Raw genomic sequence first — 22,562 nt, 5'->3', positions numbered from 1 at the left:
ATACTAGGGGTGATAATGAGCCGAGCCGAGCCCGGGCTTGGCCTTGTGAAACAAAACTCGAGGTCAAGCCGATCTCGAGCCTACTCGAGCTCAAGCTCAACGCAAGCCTATATATAGTAGTCAAGTCCTCTTTCTTTTTTTTTTTTCAATAGTTTTAATATCTGCCTTTTGTATTATGTTTCACTCCTTTTTTGTTTTTTCACTATTTCTTTTCTTTTTTTCTCATTTTGAGGTATGCGTTCACGCATGGACGGTTTCTAAAGGATGATTCATGTCAGTCGACCCCAAATCATTTTGGGATTAAGGCTCTGGTGGTGGTGGTGATAGTTTCAACAACACAATTCAGAGATTACTAAAAATATTGATTTTGTTTTGGGATTAAGGCTCTGGTGGTGGTGTTGATAGTTTCAATAACACAATTCAGAGATTACTAAAACTATTGGAAAAATCAATGAAAACATTTGATATGGTTATACAAAGATAAAATTATGATAAATATTTTTAAAAACTAAGACCAAAATATTATTTTATCACAATTCAGGCCACTCGCGAGCTTTTCGAGCAAAGCCAACGTTACCTAGGATTGTCTCATTAAGTTATCGAGCAGAAATTTGACCGAACCGAACTTAAACTGTTCGCGAGCTGGCTCGTCTCACTATTACCCCTATATAGCACTAAGATTGTAATTTAACGTTTGAGGAGGAAGGGTAGAGTGTTCGAACAAGAATATTTTAAAATATACCATACATCATCCAAGGAAACAAACGTTCATCTGAAACATCTAACATAAACTTACAATAGAAGCTACCTGCTACTGAGATCCTTACCACATGTCAACTACTGCTACCCGACTACATTACAATTTTTCGAAGGCAGAAGAACATGCACAAACTGCATCAAAACGTCAAGGAGACGATGGACCAAATTCAGCTTAATGCATTTCTAATAGAGCAAAATGAAGAGTAACCTAAACAATAGGAAGTCTTGAAGGTGTCCCGGCGGCAAAATGATTTTGCAACTTGCATCATACATATCGGCAGTTTCTGCAAGACAAAAATATAGTTGCTGAAAATTGGAAGACATGGGAACACCTTTTCTAAAACTGGTGAATAGACAGGAGACTAAACAAAAGCAGATCGGATTCTACAAATCAACATAGACAATCACAAAATCAGCAAAAGAGCCTACAAGACCGTTGCATAATTAATATTGCTATCATCAAAGGAGTACAACATGGGTCAGAACCATCGTGATCGTTCGCTGTTCAATTATTTTGGTACAAAATCACATAAAGGAATATGAACATGCACAAAGCTGGAGTAGGTATTTCCCTTTCCCAAATGCCACAAAGACAAGGGCATCAAACCAGCAGGCTCACTAGTTTAATGGTTCAAAATAATTCAAATAGCCTCCTTAGTAGACTAAACCAAAAAACTGGTCATATAACCTCTTCTTATTACCATCACAATCTAAACATACCAAGCGAAAATTAATGGATTGAAGTGGTTTCAAGAGAACCAATTTCCCATCATGTCCATTAGTTTCATCCTTATCAGTCAAAGTCCTTTTATAAGTCATTAGGTTTGGACGTAATACCTTAGAGGTTCACAAACATTTCAAGTGAAATAAAGCTTAGACAATTTGGTTTCTGGGGTTCAAGTAGACTAATAGGCATCCGATTCTTAATTAAACTGCTTTGACTGAACAATCTTAAAAGAACAAAAACTGGAATATATCAGGCTATGCAAGCAATTAGAAATTGATCACATGTTGTTACTATCCAATTGATGTACGTGATACCGCATCAAAATGAGGTTTACCTTCAAAACAATGGCAAATCAATCACGAAGCAATGTCGCGTCCGAATTTAATACCATGCACATTAATGAACCAACAACTTCTCTAATGGAATACAAGTGGATCCACTGTGCACTCTCTACAACTCAAAAACCTCACATCTAACACCCTATACTCCCCCACTGCTTTTGGCAATGAGGAATGGTTAAGCGAGATGAATGGTTGTTGTAGGTCACATCCACAAGAATGGTATTGGTATTAAATCTGGGCCGTGACACTGCATCCAAACCGAGTTATTAAGGTTTTGAAGGTTTCAGCCAATAGCACTAACAACACTAACAGACTACTCCATTTCATTGATAGGCAACACTTCCAAGTTCCAAGTGCTTTGGCAGGAAAGCAAAAACAATGCTCACAAAATTCTAGAAGCTATGAGCTATGTTATTCAGGCTCGTTTAGAAGTATCCGATACAGGTGCGTGTCCAAGTGTCGGACCCGGCAATTTATATGAAAAATCCACATATTATGGCTTTAAATGAGGTGTTCAAATGTCATACACTCATACCTATATCCAAGTATCAGGTGTACGAATAATGTTCAACTAAGAGCTGTCTAATGACTATCATCATTACAAGTTACAGCTGTACAGTAATATAAGATCCAGTTTTTTGGTAAGAGAAATCTGCATAAAGCCGTGTCTTTGCGAAAGAAGGTGCTTGCCATGGCAGATTTTGAATAATTCCATGGTACTCTCTGTCTCACAATAAGGTTTACAACCTCCTTCGGAAAGAAGTACGGAGAAAAATATAGGGCTACGCAAATGGGGACAATTTAGAGGGGAGTGGGAGAAAAGAGAAAAACGAGTGACATTTCTTGTAAAACAACGACGAGGGATACACAAAATGGGCACAAAAGTAGAATTTCTAGCAACTATGCCCTCCGTCTCAATGAAATGTTTACATATACTTTATACACAAAGCCCAAGGTACAAAGAGAGAGGAATTGTTTTAATATTATTAAAGATAAAGTAGAGAGTAAAATATACCCAAAACAGAAACGTAAACTATTTGACTGAAACACCCTAAAAGGAAAGTGTAAACTATTGACCGGCACAAAGGAAGTATAATATTTTCATTAGGACAAAAATGTCCCTAAATCACTTGAAAAGGGCTAAACCAAAGTGTGAATCTTATAAATTACGTCGTACAATGGAATATCGATTTGTCAACGACGAGAGAACATCAGAGATACATCTTTTAGACACTTGCCAATGCACAAATTTTAACGTAAAGATCTTAAATTTTACTCCCTCCGTACCACACCAAAGGTAACGTAGGGAAAAATGGAGTATTTAAGAAAAAGTGGAAAAAGTAAGGGTAAAGAGGGAAAAAATAGGTGGGGTATGTAATTGTGGGTTTAACTGTGGGTTGGTAGGTGGGGGTATGTAATGGCATTTTGTGTAAATATCAAATGGGTGTATAAGGACAACTTGGTAATGTTGTGGGCCAAATAAGGAATGTTACCTTTGGTGTGGTACGTCCGTTTATAGTAAGTGTTACCTTTGGTCTGGTACGGAGGGAGTACATAATAAAAAAAATATAAAACTTTGATATTCTTATTGCAGTTATAAAGACGAACCAAGCAAGATCCTGTATGACTATTTTTTCTTATATATTGCAAATAATCACGGAGATTCTCTTTGCTCATGAATAGTGTCAAAAAGGTGAATGGTTTGGATATGAATGAAGTATTAAATCTTTTGAGAAATCAAAATTCTTTTTTCTCGAACATAACAATTGCAAAGCTATTTGTCTGTAAGATCCTTAGATTAGAAAAACACAATAGCATGAAAAACATAGAAAATATCCAAAAATTGTATTTGTGATCTATAGTGCAATGAATCTCTCTCCGTGGAAAAGTGAGTTCCTTACTCCTGTGTTTGCGCAAACAGGTCCAGCTTATGCTTAATTTCTACGACATATCGCTTCAACATGCGTACCTTTTAAACATTAGCTTTACAGTTCTACTGGTGTTCTAATGGTACTCTAAATTCCCACAAAATAGCACCACACTCCCAAAATCATGATTTATAAAAATTTTGGCCGGTAATTACTTGAGTATGTCAGATACACTAGCCACAACGACACTGAAATACTGAATACACGCTAACCTATTCATAAAACTATTGTAAAGGAAAAAGCAAGTAAAAAGAACACTAGTAAAAAGAAGATAAAAATCCCCTATTTACTAAAAGAATAGGTGAATTCATGAATTTTCCCTCCAAAAAGCATCTTTTTAAATAAGGAAGTTATTTATATAATTGTTTTCACTAAATAAAGAAATTAGTAATTATAATAAATTTCATTAAAATTAATCTTTTTTTTTTTTTTACCAAATTATATAATTTTCACTAAGCACTAAACAATAATGTTTTAATTAAAATATAAATAATATAAAACTATAAAATATTAAATCTTTTATTGATACTATTATTTAAGAATGACTTGACTCATACTTTGTATTAACAAAACTATAATAAATAGTTTTGATTACTTTCATGACAAAAAAATTTGAGATAATTTATAAAATTGGAATCATCAGCTTTGTGGTATAAAAAATACTTTTTTAAAAAATACAATTCAGCACATTACTCAATTCTCTTGGATTAATTTTCAGTTTTAATATTTTTCTTCTCGAAATAAAATACAATAACGAGAAAAATGAATAATTAATGAGATGCCACTATTATTTTACAGTTCAGTTTTACTCAATTTTCTTGAATAACTTTACAGTTCAATTTTTTTTCCTTATCAAAATATAATGACGTGAAATATTAAATATTAATGAGGTTTTAATTTAGCATTATGAAGTAATATAAAATAAAAACTTTATAAATACCGCGCATTTATTGCGCGGGATCTAAACTAGTAGGTCAATTAAAAGCTAAACAATTTTTTCCAAGACTCACTATCCTGATATCAAAGACATTCATTCATTCCGGGATCTATCATCCATGTGACAATAAATCTTAAACCTTAACAGATGAGAATAGAAGATAAACGGGAATATTACACTAACCAAAAACCATACAGAAGAAACTGATTAACAAACATAGGAGGAACTTTTAACAGGTTGAGTAAGAACGAAGATAGAGCAAAACAGTAGAGTCAACCAAAGTATTCAAACATGTGTACCTGTTTTGAAAACATCGAAGAGTCAACCAAAGTAGCCTTTGCAATTTGACGAACCACAACAGCACCGTTTTCTCCTATTTTCAGACTGGGATATACCATAATCGTATGTGAGCTCAGTCAAAGGAGGAATGTGTCGGATCGCATAGAATGCAATATGAACATAAGATTCACCATTGTGATCATACACAAGAGGCTGCCAAAAGACATTAGGAGAGCAACTATGATTCATAAAGCGAGCAACATTCCCGGAATCTTTTGCATTAATGACCAATGGAAACGGGATGTCATAGTCCTCATCTAAACTCCCTGTAGTCACTTCACCTACCAATGGGGGATCACAGTTCCACTTAAAAGACTTGTCCAGAACACGGCATGTGTCAAAGATATAGTCATTGTTCTTGCCATCTCTATCATATTCAGCTTTGTCTATCACTTCACCAGCAAATTCACATATAAAAGTTCCGGATCGAATTGGGTCCCATGAGCGCAATCCCCAACCTCTATCGCTTGTCTTAAACACCTCTAAGCGCACCTTAAGCCCACTTTGTGAAACCCTATTCTTGCAATTTGGGATGCAAGGGCAAGAAGGTCCACACTCATACAATAGTGGTTTCCGTCCAACTAAAACTGCATTTGTTGTATAAGGAAAATCTCCCCCATTCTTGCGAATGCACGAGCAGTTAAGATCACCTGCAGTACATGCATTATTGCAGTTGCACCCATGAGACGATTCACCCAAATTGTACGACTTTGTGTATTTAACGGACTTCAAGTAGGTAAAATAAGGAGGGCCCTTTTCATTATCAAAGTCATTAACAAGAGAGACAGGAAGAGTTTCAGCCCCAGAAGTAAGATCAGGTAGAATAAGACCTGCCCTAGATGAAAGCCCTTCTTTCCATTTCAATATAGACTGCCAGGTGGCAAAAGCCGGCGGCTGTCCAGGTAACCTTACCAGCTTATACTTGAAAGTACATACACCAGATTTTGCCTTATCAATCCACGAGCCCTGAATAGAGTAGAGGCCATCATAGACATAGATCTTAATCAACGGATTAGTCATGTCTTTAATACCTCTAATGACTCTTATATGATTTTGACGTCCAGCACTCTTCTCTAAAGCTAAATTACCCCTTTCAAGCTTTTGATCGGACGCTTGCCCAGGTTGCTTACCTGCCCCTGAGTAATTTCCACCACCTTGACCAGTATAGATGAGAACATCTTGATCATCGGCCTCGTCGTCATATCCTCCAGAAGAAACAATGCTTACAGCAAGTCTCTCTTCTCCAGAATCACTTCTGACATTCATATAGTCAATACCACCCATTGACGGAGCATGCAAGCCTACTACACATAGTTCCATTCGAAAGTAGAAAATATCCCCAATTTCAACACCTGGGGCTGCTCCTAGTCTCTTCCTACTATTTGTCCTATAGCCTACAGTCAACAATGTGTTACCGGCTTTTAGATCAGCACGCCTAATGAGACCTGTGGAAGCCTCTTTAGAATCTTCAAGCTGGCTCAGCCTCCTACGAACTGCGTCAAACTTTATCATTATAAAGTTAACTAGTTCCCGGTTACCCTCTTCTTGTTGGGATTGAGGCAAGGGCACAATATTACTCAAATCAGGCTTCCTGATTTCACCAGCAGCCCCGCCCCCACCAGATTTCCGAGCCTTCCTCTGAGATGGGTTTGACTGACGAGTACCCCGCTTCTTGTTTCCTGTAAACCCATCCATGGAAGACTCTGTGTCCCCGTTGGATGTCCCCATCTGAGGGACCCCATAAGACCTCAAAGGAACGGCAGCAGCAGGACTCCCGTAATCAGCATCTTGCCTTGGGGCCCCCTGCTCATCTTCTGTTGGATTACCAGCCATGCTAAAAGGGTAAAATGGTGTAAATCCAGATGGGAAAGGACCAAATGGCGACGAGCAAACAAAAGGAGGAGCTTGTGGGGGTTTTGGAAACACAGGAACCAATGTCCTCAAAGGCTTAACATCAAAAACCCTAGACTTATCGAACGAGCTTTCAGAGCTTGGACCCGAAACCCCTTCCATCAACAAATATTATAACTTAATTATACAATTATTAAAATACAACCAGCAGAAACCCAAGTTTCACACCTAATTAATTAATCACCTTGTATTTCCCAGGTTTATTTCATACAAAAATTTTACAACAAAATAAACAAGTAACAGCAAATTACCCAACTAAATCTTAACAGGAATTACCAAACTCTAGAGGAAAAATGAGTACCTGAAAAATCAAACAAGAAAAAAAAATGCATGTTAGATAACAAACATATAACAACCCAAATCTGTAAAAATGAAATAGAAAACATAATTCATGTTGCATGCAAGTAAAAAATAAAAAGAAAACAACTTACAGAAGATTTGTGATAGATCACAGAGTTTGATAGAAGAGATCTGAAATTTTGTTAAATGTAAAAAGAAGATGAGATTTTGCAGTAGAAATTTGAGTAAAAGATATGAACTTTAAGAAATTAAAAGCAGAGTAAAGATGATGAAGAAATAAAGGTTGGAACTTAGAAGTTGGGAGGGTAAAGATGAGTAGGGTTTACTGAAGAGCGGATGAGCGGGAGATGGAGACTGAAAGGGAGAAAAGAGGATGAATGTTAAGAATTGAGGAATTGACGAATTGAGGGAGTATCATTTGTCGCCACACTCTTTTGTCTTCTCATTTTTACCCCTTCATTTTCTTTTTGGATATTCTCTACATGGTAAGAAGATCTTCTACATATCCGAATCATTTTTTGAAGAGTAAATTATATATTACTTCCTTATGAAACACGTTTTGTTAAAATTACTCCCTTAATTTCAAGTCAGGCAAGAATTTGCTCCCCAAATCCCAACTCAAGTGAAATATTCGTCTTTTTTATTTTAATTTTTCCGCCTTTTGTCTATTTTCATGATCATTTTGCCCCTATAATCTCTTCACCTTATGTTATATTCCTTTCTTTTGCTCAAATTACTCCATATCCATCTATACTAACTCTAAAACAAATTTCAATCAATTATTTCTACAATTTGGAAGGCAAATTTATTTGAAGGCGAATTTCTTTATCTCTCCCTTTATTTACAGATTTCATATGTAAATACCCTTCATTGTTTTTTTGTACAATTAATTGAAATTGTAATTAATTGAATTTGCAATTAGGGTTCTTATTTTATTTGGGTATTTTTCTGATTTGAATTGTTGATGTGATAAGATAACCATGAATATCAAAAACTCGCCTTAATTTGGATGAAAACGCGCAGATTACAGATTAGGGTTTCTCGCCTACTTCCCGAGCATTTGATTTCGTGGCAAAAAAAATTGATTGCATTGGGGGAGAAATTTAGGGGTTTAGGGTTTTGACTTAGGAAATTGAATTTTAGGTTTTGGGTGTTTGTATGAATGAGAGAACAAAATGAATCACTGAAATTATGAAAGCATTTTTTGGGCATATGTTTAATGAAGGGTAATATTGTCCAATAATTTGTTTTTTCACCTGAGTTGGGATTTGGGAGCAAATTCTTGCTTGACTTGAAGTTAAGGGAGTAATTTTAGCATTTTGTTTTAAAAGAGAGTAATTTTAACAAAACGTGTTTCATAAGGGAGTAATATCTAATTTACTCTTTTTTGAAATAATGTTTTTTTTCTTTTAATTTATTGATTTCCCTTGTTGGTGTTTGTTTGACAAAAATAAAGAGAATGAAATTCTCTTCCTTACCCCTCAATCCATCTAATTCCTTACCCCTAACCCCCCAAGGTATGAGATTTCATTACTCTTGTTACCCTTCAACCACCTTATTTACCTACCACCACACTTGCGACTCCCACCACACAAGTCACCATCAAGACGCCACCACCACCACCACCAAAACCATCACCACAGCCACCCCATATAAACCACCACCATAACACCACCGCCACAACCACCATGGCGCCACCACCACCACAGCCACCATATTGCCACCACCACCACGCCACTGTCACCACCACCATCACCACCACCACAACCACCCCACCTAAACTACCACCCGCGCACCAAAACAAACCACAACCCACCACACTTCATTTTCTTGTTGTAACCAAACAACTAGTTAAGTTTTAGGTAATCCCTTACCTTTCCCCCTCTTACCCTTTCTAATTTCCTTTCCCCTTCTCTTTCTCTAATCAAACGCCCCCTAAAAGTAGAATTACACAAAGCCACTAATATACCACTTAAAATTACATCTAAGATAAGATTTAATACGAGTAACACTATTAGAAACTGCTACGGGACTTTAAGCTTGTCATTTTTGTGAAGCAACTGAAGAAGTCTGGTGTTTTCGAATGTGAAAAGCACATCTTGAAGCCTACACTCTGAGGCATAAGACATTGCTTCAAGTAAGGCGGTAATTGAACATTGAAGATGAGAATTACAGAAACAGTTGAGACCTCATGAGTGATACTGTTATTGCAACGGATTCGAAAAGAGCCCTTCCACGTTTTTTTGTTGAAAGTAACATCAATCTTGAAGTAATGGTGAATGAGTTCTGGAGAAGGGAGCGGAAGGCTGGCAACATCAGTCGAGTTGATTTCATATTTATCACTCTTAGACCTGAACATGAAATCAAGCTGTTGCGAGAAAAGCATATCAGCTTCTTGTAAAATAGCAGCAGGTTTGGCTCGACAATCCCGAAAGATAACATTGTTCCTATGTTTCCAGATAACAAAAAGAAGTAAAGAGAAGTGCAGGATCTGAGAAGCATCATGGTTACCGTATAGCGATAAAAAGTTATGCATCTAATCAATAAAGGGTATGTTGAAGGATGAATCAACTCGGATTCCGAGGTGGCTGGCAAACCAAACTCTTTTAGTTATGCAACAATCTCGGAAAAGGTGTGTCATAGTTTCAGATTCAAGATGACAAAAACAGCGTGTATGACCAACATTCAAACCTCTGCGAAATAAGATGTCGGCAGTAGGTAAATTTTGACGGGCAATTTTCCACATGAAAATCTTGATATGAGGTTGATATGGAAGTTTCCAGATCAAAGCAAAGTGAGAGTATGAAGTAGATGAGCGATGATTCCTGTCCAAAAAGAACAAGTAGCCAGACTTAGCTGAATATAATCCGTCTTCCGTAAATTTCCAGTATACATAGTCGTCTGTAGGCCCAGGAGGAAGTTCCAAGGCACAAATACTTTTTGTTGTAGATTTATTAAAGAATTGAAAAACATTTGTAGAATTCCAATGAGTGGAATCTAGCATAATATCACCAAAACTGATTGCCTACACTTACGTCTGAAACTTGAAAATAGGCTTATTCCCAAGAACCCATGCGTCATTTCTTAGATCAATTAAGCTTTCATTCCCAAATTTCCATGCAATACCGTCACAAAGTAAGAAGGTGGACTTGATAGTCCCTTTCCATGCAAAAGAAGCGGCCGAATATTTTGAAATGCTGTCAGGAATAGGAAAATCTTTCCGGTATTTTGGACGAAGAATTTTTGAGATCAACAAAGTCGAATGTTGGTGACAGCGCAAAAAATTTTTAGCCAACAAGGCTTGGCTAACAAGTCGTGCGCTTTTTAAACCCAGACCGCCATTTGTCTTTGGTGGCTGTAATTGCTCAAATGGTAACCAATGTTGGGCGTTTCTTTTGAGAATTCTTCCACCAGAAGAGGTCAATCAAATAATCGATTTTCGAGGTGATCTGCCGTGGAATAGGAAGAACAGAGGCAATATAGGCAACGGAAGCCATAAGGATCGAATTAATAAGAATCAACTTAGCAGCTTGAGAAAAATGTGCTGGCCCCATGAGAGAATTTTGTTCGATATCTTGTCTATAAGAAACTGGAAAGATGAAGTTTTTTTCCTGCCTAAATCGACTGGGATGCCTAGATATAATCCAAAATTACTCTTTGTTTGCACCTGTAATATATCAATAATATGCTCTTTAAAATCCTCAGGAGAGGTGGGGTTGAACTTGATATAAGATTTTTGATTATGTATCATTTGACCCGACATAACTCCGCCTTTGAGTGTTTTCGGGCATTCACTGCCGGTCCCAAGCCCGGATAAAGGAGGAGGGTTGTGGTAGGTCTGTGGCAGCCAGCATAAAAACTTAGTCACATTTTATGGACATGAATCAGAATTTGAACATCGTTGGGGCGTCTCCTCAGAAGCGACGCGATGCACTTCTTAGACCCGGGTGTAGTGATAAGTATGTGAGGGTTGCTGGGTCGTCACCCGGAAGCGACGCGCCATCTTTACATCTGGGGGTGGTGTCAAATAGGCAAGGGTGCGCTACATCTTCTAGACCCGGGTGGAGTGAAAAATATGCAAGGGTTGTTAGGTCGTCGTCCAAAAGCGGCGCGCCACCTCGAAGTATGGGTGTGGTGTCAAATAGGTTTGGATCTAGGAAGCATGGTCAAGAGCGGGTAAAGAAATCAGGACATGACTTTAGGAAGGGTAGTAGGTTACGTTTTGGTACTTGGAATGTTGGCTCTTTGACAGGGAGAATAGCTGAGGTAGGGGAGGTTATGAAAAGGAGGAGAGTGCATATAATGTGTCTATAAGAGACAAAGTGGGTCGGAGATAAAGTAAGGGTGATAGCGCCTTGGGGTTATAAGCTTTGGTACACGGGTAAAGACAAAAGTTGTAATGGAGTGGGTATTGTCATTGATAAAGATTACATTGATGATGTGGTAGAAGTATCAAGAAAGAGTGATAGGATTATGAGCATTAAACTGGTAGTCGGGGATGAGGTGGTGACTGTTATAAGTGCTTACGCACCTCAAGTAGGTTTGGATGCTTCTTTTCGACGAGCCTTCTGGGAAGATTTGGAAGAGGTTGTAGAACGAGTCCCTATTGGAGAGAAATTGATCATTGGTGGTGACCTCAATGGGCATGTGGGTACTAGTCGAGTTGGCTTCGAGAACATTCATGGGGGTTTTGGGTTCGGGGAGAGAAATGAAGCAAGAAGTGACATATTAGATTTTGCTTTGGCATATGACTTGAGTGTAATGAACACTTGGTTCGAGAAAAAACATTCTCATTTGGTGACTTATAGAAGTGGAGGTAATGCTAGTCAAATTGACTTCCTTTTGGTAAGGAATGTGTGGAGGAAAGAGTACACCGATTGCAAGGTCATACCCGGGGAAAGTGCCACAACACAACATAGACTAGTGGTTCTTGATTTTCGGGGTAAGAGAGACTTAAGGAAGAGAAAGATAATCGGTGAGGCACGGATCAAGTGGTGAAGCTACAAGGGGGAAACCAACAAGCGTTTTTGGATAAGGTTGGAAGTAGCGATATTTGGTCGGATTGCGAGGAGAAAGATATTGATGCAACGTGGGATAAATTGGAGCATGTTGTAAAGGATTTGGCGAGGGAGGTGTTAGGGGAATCTAAAGGGAATCGACCATCAAGTAAGGACACATCTTGGTGGAACGATATGGTGAGACAAGCGATAAAGACTAAACGTGAATGCTATAAGGTTCTGGGGAAATGCATGAGTGATGAGAACTTTGAAAAGTACAAGGAGGCTAGACGAGCCGCTAAAAAGGCCGTACGGGATGCGAGGGCAAAAGTTAACCAAGAAGTGTATGCTAGGTTGGACACGAGAGAAGGAGAAAAGGATATCTATAAACCGGCTCGCATAAGAGACCGAAAGACGAGAGATATTGGGAGAGTTAGGTGTGTGAAAGATATGGACGACAAGGTTCTGGTTCAGGATAACGAAATAAAGGCTAGATTGAGTTCTTACTTTGATAATTTATTCAATGGACACCAGGAACAAGGTTTTGGGGATGTAGAGGTAACACCAAGCATGGTTAATCGGGAATTTATGCGTAGAATACAAAAGAGTGAAGTTAGAAAGGCGTTAAGGAAGATGGGGTCAAAGAAAGCAGAGGGACCGGATGGTATACCCATAGAAGTTTGGAGGTGCTTCGGGGAGAAAGGGATCGAATGGGTAACCATGCTCTTCAACAAGATTTGGAGGAGCAACATGATGCCATCGGCTTGGAGGAGAAGCACTCTTGTCCCTTTGTACAAGAACAAAGGTGATGTTCAAGAGTGTTCCAATTATCGGGGAATTAAACTTATGAGTCATACGATGAAGTTATGGGAGCGGGTAATCGAGCAAAGGCTTAGGAGATATGTAGACATGTCGGATAACCAATTTGGATTTATACCCGGAAGATTGACTATGGATGCGATTTTTATCATGAGACAGTTGATGGAATACCATCAGGACAATAAAAAGGACTTACATACATATGGTTTTTATTGACTTGGAAAAGGCATATGATAGGGTACCAAGAGAAGTACTTTGCTGGACTTTGGCGAGAAAGGGTGTGTCGCGAAAATATATTGACCTCATAAAGGACATGTATGAGGGGGCTAGTGCAAGTGTTCGCACTAATGTTGGGAGAACGGAAGAAGTTCCTATTACCATCGGGGTGCATCAAGGTTCCGCACTTAGTCCTTTTCTCTTTGATATAGTTATGGATGAGTTGACAAGGGATATTCAGGACGACATCCCTTGGTGTATGATGTTTGCTGATGATATTGTGTTGATTGGTGAGACAAAAGAGGGGGTGGAGAGAAAGTTGGAATTGTGGACGCAAACTTTAGAGACTCGTGGGTTCAGGCTGAGCAGGAGTAAGACTGAGTATTTGAGGTGTGAGTTCACTAAGGTGGTGGGGTTGAGATCGACAGAGGCGGGGAGTATTATTTTCGATGGGAATGTTGTTGAGGGTTCGGATTTCTTCAGATATCTAGGATCTATTATTCAAAAAGATGGGGAGTTAGACGGAGATGTGACTCACAGAATTAAAGCGGGATGGTTGAAATGGAAGAGTGCTTCAGGGTTTCTATGCGATAAAGATATGCCCCAAAGATTAAAGGGAAAATTTTATCGCACGACAATTAGGCCTGCCTTACTTTACGGCTCCGAGTGTTGGGCTGTGAAGCATTGTCACATTCAAAAGATGAGTGTGGCGGAGATGCGCATGTTGAGGTGGATGTGCGGACATACGAGGAAAGATCGGTTAAGGAATGAGATGATTAGGGAAAAGGTAAAAGTGGCGCCAATAGATGACAAGATGATGGAAAACCGACTGAGATGGTTTGACCATGTGAAAAGGAGACCTATGGACGCACTAGTTAAGAGGCTGGAGACTTGGAGAACAGAAAAGGTCCCTAGAGGTAGAGGAAGATAAAGACAGACATGGTTAAGAGTGATAGAGCACGATATGAGAGTTCTGGGGCTTGAGAAGAGTATGGTGACGGAGAGGACACAATGGAAGGAAAGAATACATGTCGATTTTGACATATTTAGTGTTTTTTTTATTTAATTTAAAGAAATTAAATTATTTATTCTTCTCTCCTTTATTACACTTTTTTACCAACCACTTTCTTATAGATTTTACCTGGTTCATTCCGGATCCTTAATTCTATTTCGGTTTTTAAAAATCGTTTTAATCTTTTCTCTCGATTTAAATTTTAAGTTTTTATAAAAGAAAGCCGGAATTCGATTTTAAAACCCCTAAGTTTACTTTGACTTTCCATTACATTTTCGTTCTTCCTTTTTGTTTTTCATCTTCCCCTTTTTTTTAGTCGCACTTTGAGGTGTGCGTTCACCCATGGACGGTTCGAAAGGATGATTCATGTCAGCCGACCCCAAATCATTTTGGGATTAAGGCTCTGATGTTGTTGTTGTATCATTTGACCCAACATAGAGCTGAAATCGTTCAAGATGCTTCGCAAGGTTTCACAACTCGAAGAAGTTAGACGCAAGCACAATAGTGAATCATCAGCATATAAAAGATTAGAAATAGTAGGACTATTGTAACACCCCACGGTAATTGAAGAGGTTCATTGATAGGCTTAAATGACTGTAACACCCCCACATACCAATGTGCCTTACCAAGGACCACCCCAGCATATAAAGGTGCTACCATCTCGATTGCCCGAGGTAAGTAGATCAAATAAACAATAACAGAACATTTATTAACTTTATCCTTTACAACTAAACCACCGTGAGAAAGATACAATCTATATCACTGAAAGAACTACTAGACATGAGTGACAACGACATCTATATCGGTAGCGTGATAACTCGATTCCCTTCCATGTCCCGCAAGCATCATGACTAGCCGTACCTGCTAAACCAACTGCTCAGCATCTCCGAATGGATCACCACAGTTTTGAAAACACAACATGGGGTCAGTCCACTGAGTAATTAAGATAAGAAATATACAATATAAGGATGACAACAACTCCGCAATCATTCACCATTTCCAATCATGTCTCAAAACTGACTACACACCTAAATGTGTAGTCCTGCCAGATTGCTGTCGCAACAGTTAATCCATACCGCCACTGGGAACCGCAGCCTTGTCCACCTAAGCCCCGCTCATTGCAACGAGTGACAACCTATGTCCATTAATGTGCACATCCCCCTTGTGGCGGGTTCTACAAGGGGCGAATCAAGGGCGTGAGCCACTCCCGCAAGTGACTCCACTCAGCCGAGGACGCACCTCATCAACATAGCCAATCCACCACAACTCCCACAATCAAGAAATACAAACCAGCAAAATGCTAATCATGCTAATACAATCACAATACCACATCTTAAATCAATTATGCAATCAACTGAGTAGGGAAACCTTACCTTTTCGCTATTCCATGAAAGTGAATCCAACAAACAATCCACGCAAGACTCCATGATAAATTCTACAAGTAGAAACCACACCCTATTACTAGACTATTCAAGACCTACTGAAAGATGACGACGAAACACAAACTCACCTTGAGACGCAGACCGACGCCGGCAACGGCGACAACCCGACTCGATGACTCCAAGCATGAACCAACTCCCTTCTTGGATTAGTGTCAAGGCCATGTGAGAGTGTAGGGCGATGAAGGATAAATGGGAGAGAGAGAGAGATAGAGAGAGAGAGAGAGAGAGAGAGAGAGAGAGAGAGAGAGAGAGAGAGAGAGAGAGATTAGGGTTAGAAAGAGAAATGAACCGTCGAAAATGAAATGAGGTTTACGATCTCGCGTTTTATAATAACGCGTTAACATACGTGGTACTCGGCCGAGTACGCCTTACTCGGTCGAGTATTCCAGCTACTCGGCCGAGTGACCGTAACTAGGTCGAGTAAAAGTTATGTTGGTCTTACTAACCATTCCCCTATCCCTTGCTAAGGCTCTCATTTGGTCAAAAGGTCAGTCAACGGGTCCCTAAATAGGGCGGGTATTACAGTCTTCCCCCCTTAAAAAGAATTTCATCCCCGAAGTTCATCCCACACTTCCCAAACGACAAGATAAGGCACTCACGGAATCACCAAATACTCACACGGCAATGGTATGGACATGGGCCACGCCGTGGCGCGCGCGGAGGCGCTTGGGACAAGCGTTGCATTTATGGAGTCGCCACCAATTTTATGGAAAATTGGAACCGTTCGAATACCTCGTGCCATGTCAAGACACAAAGTAGTGACATGAACACTAAGAACTCGTTACCCTTAGCATTCTATGTCTAGAATGACTCTCGTGGATGCCAATGAACATGGATGTTCACAAAGATCTGGAGTAAGGGGTGAGAGTACGTATTAGGAAGCTCTTTAATTGAACACCTAATCCCGCCCGCCTCGATAGCGGCCTCTACTAATGATTAGGGAAATTGTTTATATTTGATATGTTGTCGATTATATGCATGCAATGCAACAAACAATAGATTAATCCTAGCATGTGAATTAAACTATGTCGGTTAACACGTAATTAGCACTCAATTATGTCGAAGTGGGAATTAGAATTAATTACATGTGGAAAAACAAGTAAATAAATCATACAATAAACAATAAATAACGATAAATAAATAACAATGAATTAAAATTACAATGAATTACAAAGGTTACGCGATTTATGTCAAAAATACACTCGAGACGGAGTTTTGAAGAAAAGAAAATAAAATAAAAAAGGTTAGAAATTAAAGCGACAAAAATAGGACAAATTAAAGGTGATATTACGATTAGTAGTTAATTAATACCTAATTAAAGCTACGTCAAAGCGAGAACGGAAGTTCAGGGACAGAAATCAACTCAGAACAGGCGCAGCATCTGCTGCGTCCCTTAGAAGAGGCGCAGCTATTCCTGCGTCTGTTCTTGAGTTGAGCTCTGGCTATGAAGTCAGAACCGCGGGTAGTTAATGTTCTTTGGTATGTTTTACGATTGATTATCGATATTAAACTCAAGTGAAAGTGATTTAGCATATTAATTACGTACCGACATCGTCATAAAAGCGATAAACACAAATTAAACGAATTAAAACGAGTTTAAAAAAAACGATTTAAATTTATTTACAATATCGAAAACACAAAAGGAACGAACTTTGGAAGGAATTGTTAAACTGAAAATGAACAATGGAAACATATACAAAGAACGAATTCTAGAAACTTGATATGGACAAATCGAGTCTCTAAGATCCGAGTTTGATTTAGTGATGAAAACCCGCAAATATCGATTTATAAGGGATTTAAGTCGAAAATAAACGTTACAATTGAAAGGATTGATCAAAACATGGTTTATATACAAAGGAATGAAAGGAAATAAGGAAAATAAGACGAAAAGAACAAAACCACAGAAACCCGAGGAAGAAGAAGAAGAGCAGGAGCAGCGGCAGCCTCTGGAAGAGGCGCAACAGATGCTGCAACCCTTCGAAGAGGCGCAGCTGCTGCCGCGTTTCTTCTCGGCGTCTGGTAACTGCTGTTTCGTAAAAACAGTTTGTAATAAAGGTTTTTAAAATCGGTTTTAAATGTATTTTTGAGGTGAATCTTACATTAATCGGTACAAAAATAAAAAAATACAATAAAAATATGGGATTTACACCCTCAGACTTACATGTTTGACGAAACGAGATTAACTAAGTTAACATTAGTGATTGCTCGACTCGATTATATGTAGAAAGTGCCCTCGTTGGAGGATTTTAGATTAATTGATTGATTGATGTGTAGTGGTCAAATTGGTCGGTCATGCAACGTGATTGGTACTCAGAATGATCTGAGCTTACGTGGTCGATTGATCAAGCACGTAGGCGTCGAAAGCTTAGAGCAAGGTCTAGAATGAAAAGAGAGAAGAGAAGGGCGAACACTCGCGTGAAAAATATGGAGACCGGAGGTCTCTATTTATACTAAACAATGTGAAGAGTTTTGGAATGACTCAAACTTTGGAAAGAAATCACGGAAAAATTCAATAAATAGCGAAAACAGGCTGGAGCAGAGGCGCAGCAGCTGCTGCGATCCTTCCAAGAGGCGCAACACCTGCTGCGTCATTTCCCCAAAGGTTTCCTCCTGCGGAAGAAAGATTTCCGCGTTTCTATTATGGAATTGCGGTAGATCTATACTTCCTTATTCCTTAAAATATGATATACGGGATATATTTTACCAAAAGATATAAATTTTAATTTATGGAATAAATATCCGGAATATTCTAGAGCATTCCGACTCCAAATGAACTCTAATTACTGTCAAATTGACTGTATCAGCGTGTAGATGATGACCAAGGGGAAGACACAAGTATTTGAGCTATCACTTGACGATAAACTTACGAACTGTCATAAATCGTTCTGCGTACCAAACATGCGGCCCAATCATCACCGGGTGGTTTGTGGGAGGTGCAGAAATGAGGTATCTACAGAGCCCCCACTTTGACTGAGGCTTGGACAAGGCGAAAGTCAAAGTATAGCCCTCAGGTCAATCGAAGATTACAACCTGACGACTATGGCGACGTGAGGCGGCTCAAGGGGACTGAACACAAAACCTGTCGTCGCGAACATTTTAGAGTCTGTCGACTATCGGAAAGGGTCGTTTAAAGTCCATTAGACTACGTAAGAAGGCTCGCCAGCCATAAGAAGAAACCATACCTGAGAACCAGCCTGCCTTTGTTTTCAAACAAACTCTCGTTGGGGAACATATAAAGTCTCGATTGTCGACGGCAACACTGCAAAATATCGCTGTAGAAATACACATATCAACGACCAGAAATATGTTGATCATCATGAAGGAAATCTTGAGCGAGCAATACTGCAAATTACTGCTGCGCTAGGGAAAATGAAGACTTGAACGATACTGCAAAATACCGCTGCACTGGGCATAACGATTTGAGCAACACTGTAAAATACTGCTGCACTGGAAGACTCGAGCAATACTGCAAAATACTACTGCACTGGACATACGGAAGACTCTGTCTGGGTTGAATCACTTCTGGGGAACCTGCTTGTGTCTGTTTCCAAACAAACTCCGCTTCTCTAGAAGTACAGTATATCGGCTATCATGAACTGTGACACCCTCAAATTAAGCCTTAAATAATCACGTAAAATCTACAGAAAAACTGACAGGATATGTTTGTAAATGGTTCAACTAGACAAAACCTGTAATTTTTAAAACTTTCCCAACCATTCACAAACATCTCCGACTTAAGAGTGCCCAAAACCTGCAATAGCTAATAAACTAATTTACATAACTATGCTAAAAGCAGGGAATTATAGTGATACAAACCAAAGAAAAAGAGGGAGACATATGTCCCTTCAAAATATATACAAAACCAAAAGTTAAAAGGTTTACTACAAAAATAGCCAAACTAGGTCCAAGGTTCCTTGCTCACTAGCTCGTCTGTGTACCCCAACTAAGCGTCATCAACCTGTCAATCGCATTTTATACAAACACGAAAGCCACAATTCAGTGGGGAGTAACTTCGAGTCCTCCCAGCCACGAAACGTCATATTTAATGTAACATGTAATGTAACATGTAATGTAACATGTAAACAACATGATAAATAATTCAATTATCAAGTATTCTAACATATGAACCCTAAACTGACCAATTTAAGCTATCATGTGAAACATATAACAAATAGTAATCCAAACTTTATCAATTGTAACCGGCTTACATCTCACCTATTACAATTCATAAAATCACCATACAAGAAAGGGCAATATATCAAAGACAGGCATAAGTTCTTAGTACGGTCAATAGTCACTCTGTAACTCGAGTCTATACCACGAGGTAGGGAAGGTAATCGAACCGGTATCTTGGCTCAGAGGTTCTATCAAAACATGGCCAAGACACAACACAACCCTAGCCTATAATCTGCGCAGACCTAGACATGCGGATACACACCACCGCACCCAAAACCCACAATTTTCTAAAACAAAGTGAGTACCCTAAGGAGTCCACCAAAGGGTTGGCTAGTACTTAAGCTGACCACTTACTATCAAAATAAGTAACGAGGTCATGCCCCAACTTGGATATAATCCCACCAAGTCAGGAACACAAAGGCTATTAAGCAGTGAACATATACTCGTCAAAGACTATAAAGACCTATCTATGACAAACACAACAACCTGCAAAAAGTATTTGATACCAATTCCAATTCTAACAATATTAACAATATTAAAGGTTTCAGGGAATCTAGGGCCGTTTCTACAATATAAGAAACTATTAAATTCAACCAACTATACATGTGAACTAAAAACTTGATAAATGGCCTAAAACAAGAAATAGGCCGATTATCCAATTCATATAAAATTTCATCCAACCGAATTTTTACCCGCAACCCCAGTCCTGCGACAGGTACGGGTTAAATTGCGGCTGACCAATCACTCAATTAACTGACATCGAATCAGTCAAAGGGACTAAGGCTCAGTTTTCGGTACAATCATCAAAACATTACAATTATCGCTATAAAATTCATTTTGAGCCTATTCATTACAATTTCATTTTATAGTCTATCCTAACATGTGATAACTATCAATATGAGCATAATTTTACCAACCTCATTATCTTTACTACTAACATTATTCATTTCAAAGGTTTAACCATATGATACTTATTCTAACTATAACATTATTGAACCTAAAATGATGAATAAAGCATGAAAAACCGCGAAACAAGCAACGAGCTGACCGGGCCAGCCGGCCCGTGGGCCCGTGTGGGCCTCGCACGAACTGCCGGGCTCTGCGGCCGCCATCCCCAATCCTCCATTTTTCCGTTTTTGTTCATTTTAATTCCGTTTTAAGCATTACTTAATCATTCCCATTCCATTTCTATACTAATATGAGTACTAAAACTAACAAAAGACATGCATGCAGCCCATTTTATCATGTGAAAATTAACTACTCAAACAAAAATCACAAAAACATACAAAAAGTAAAGAATGTGACGATTATTCGTCGAGTAACTCGAAATATGTTACCTTAAGCTAGAAAATGAGCAATTAGCACCTTGAATACCAAACCCTAATATGCAACTAGCCACTATCTTCGACAATATACGAGTCCCCAAACTCGTCCTCCAAATCTTCACCTAAATAAACAATAAAAACACAATAATAAGTACAAATACCGAAATTATGCCAAAATCGTCTTAAAACAACTTCAAGAAAACTGAAATTAAAATATACCAGGAGGTAGATCTCGAAGAGAGGATTCCGAAAATATAAATTATGTGAAAATCCGACAAGAAATGAGGAAGTTATGGTGAAAACTAGCTTGAAATTGTATAAAAATGGTGTTTTTGGTTTTTGGGAATTATTTAGAACATAAGGAAGATGAAGTTAGGTGAGAAAATCAGAAAAAGGAAGGAAGGGGGAAGGGTGCCGCGGGAAAGGGAGAGGAAAAGAGGAAGGGAGCGGGTTTTAGTCGGGATTTTACGAGTCGGTTTTGTCTCGTTTCGAGAATAATTAGAACCGCTTGTCAAATGTAAATTCCGACAAGACCAAAGTTCTTAAACACGAGATTACAAGAAAATTGAATACTCATACGACCCATTTCCAAAATCGTTTGCCCAATTTTCAATAGAGTTGTCATTATTCCTCGAAATGCCCTTATTTCGAAATAAAAGTTTTTACACGGTTAAAACTATTTTTAAACATTTCGAAACTATCAAAATAAATACTTTTCTTCAAAATATAATAAAGTCATATTTCTTTGAATGATTATTACTTCAAATACATTAATATCAATTTTACTTGATTAATAAATTACTTTCGAAATATATTAACGGTCCGAAATTACGGGGTGTTACAATCACCCCTCCTTTTAAAAAGTTTCGCCCTCGAAACTTAGAAGGAGAAATTATAGTATACAACAACTTAATAATATAATCATAAGAAAAATATAGGTATCTTTTCAATGAAACGGTGATACTCTCGTTGATCACACAAGAACATCCACATTCATATCAAGATATAAAAATATTTCTACACCAATAAATGAGAAAACCCATTATTGGGACGTCACCAACAACGAGATTTAACATTCACTAATGTTAAAACCATTAAAAATCATAAAAGCATTTTCAAAATTTTAGTTTAAAGTTCTATAATAAGAATATTATCTTTACTAATTATGATTAAACACGGCTTAGTAACTCGGAAAAAGAGTAAGAAAAGGAATACCTTACGAGAATAATTCAGGATATTTAGCTAACATAGAAGCTTCAGTCTCCCAAGTCTCTTCTTCAACATTTCCACAACGCCAAAGAACACGGACTAGAGGTACAACTTTGCTCCTAAG

The 22,562-nt window shown here is 38.4% G+C and overlaps 1 protein-coding gene across 1 annotated transcript; it reads right to left on the bottom strand.

The window, feature by feature from the left end:
• Window positions 1-713: 713 nt before the first annotated feature.
• Window positions 714-7,746, bottom strand: LOC141610277 (histone-lysine N-methyltransferase, H3 lysine-9 specific SUVH1-like). The gene is made up of 3 exons (XM_074428607.1): window positions 7,374-7,746; window positions 4,992-7,243; window positions 714-1,043 (listed from the first exon to the last, which is right to left on the bottom strand). Exon 2 carries the CDS (start codon window positions 7,042-7,044, stop codon window positions 5,014-5,016), a length of 2,031 nt encoding a protein of 676 aa, XP_074284708.1. The 5' UTR covers window positions 7,045-7,243; window positions 7,374-7,746; the 3' UTR covers window positions 714-1,043; window positions 4,992-5,013.
• Window positions 7,747-22,562: the final 14,816 nt, after the last annotated feature.

This window comes from Silene latifolia, chromosome 1, assembly GCF_048544455.1.
Source record: "Silene latifolia isolate original U9 population chromosome 1, ASM4854445v1, whole genome shotgun sequence".
NCBI lineage: Eukaryota > Viridiplantae > Streptophyta > Magnoliopsida > Caryophyllales > Caryophyllaceae > Silene > Silene latifolia.
The sequence above is the reverse complement of the archived record's forward strand: the minus strand, read 5'-3'. Positions and strand labels throughout refer to the sequence as shown.

Coding starts and splice junctions, on each gene's coding strand:
- LOC141610277 (XM_074428607.1), bottom strand. CDS start 7,044: ATGGAAGGGGTTTCGGGTCCAAGCTCTGAAAGCTCGTTCGATAAGTCT.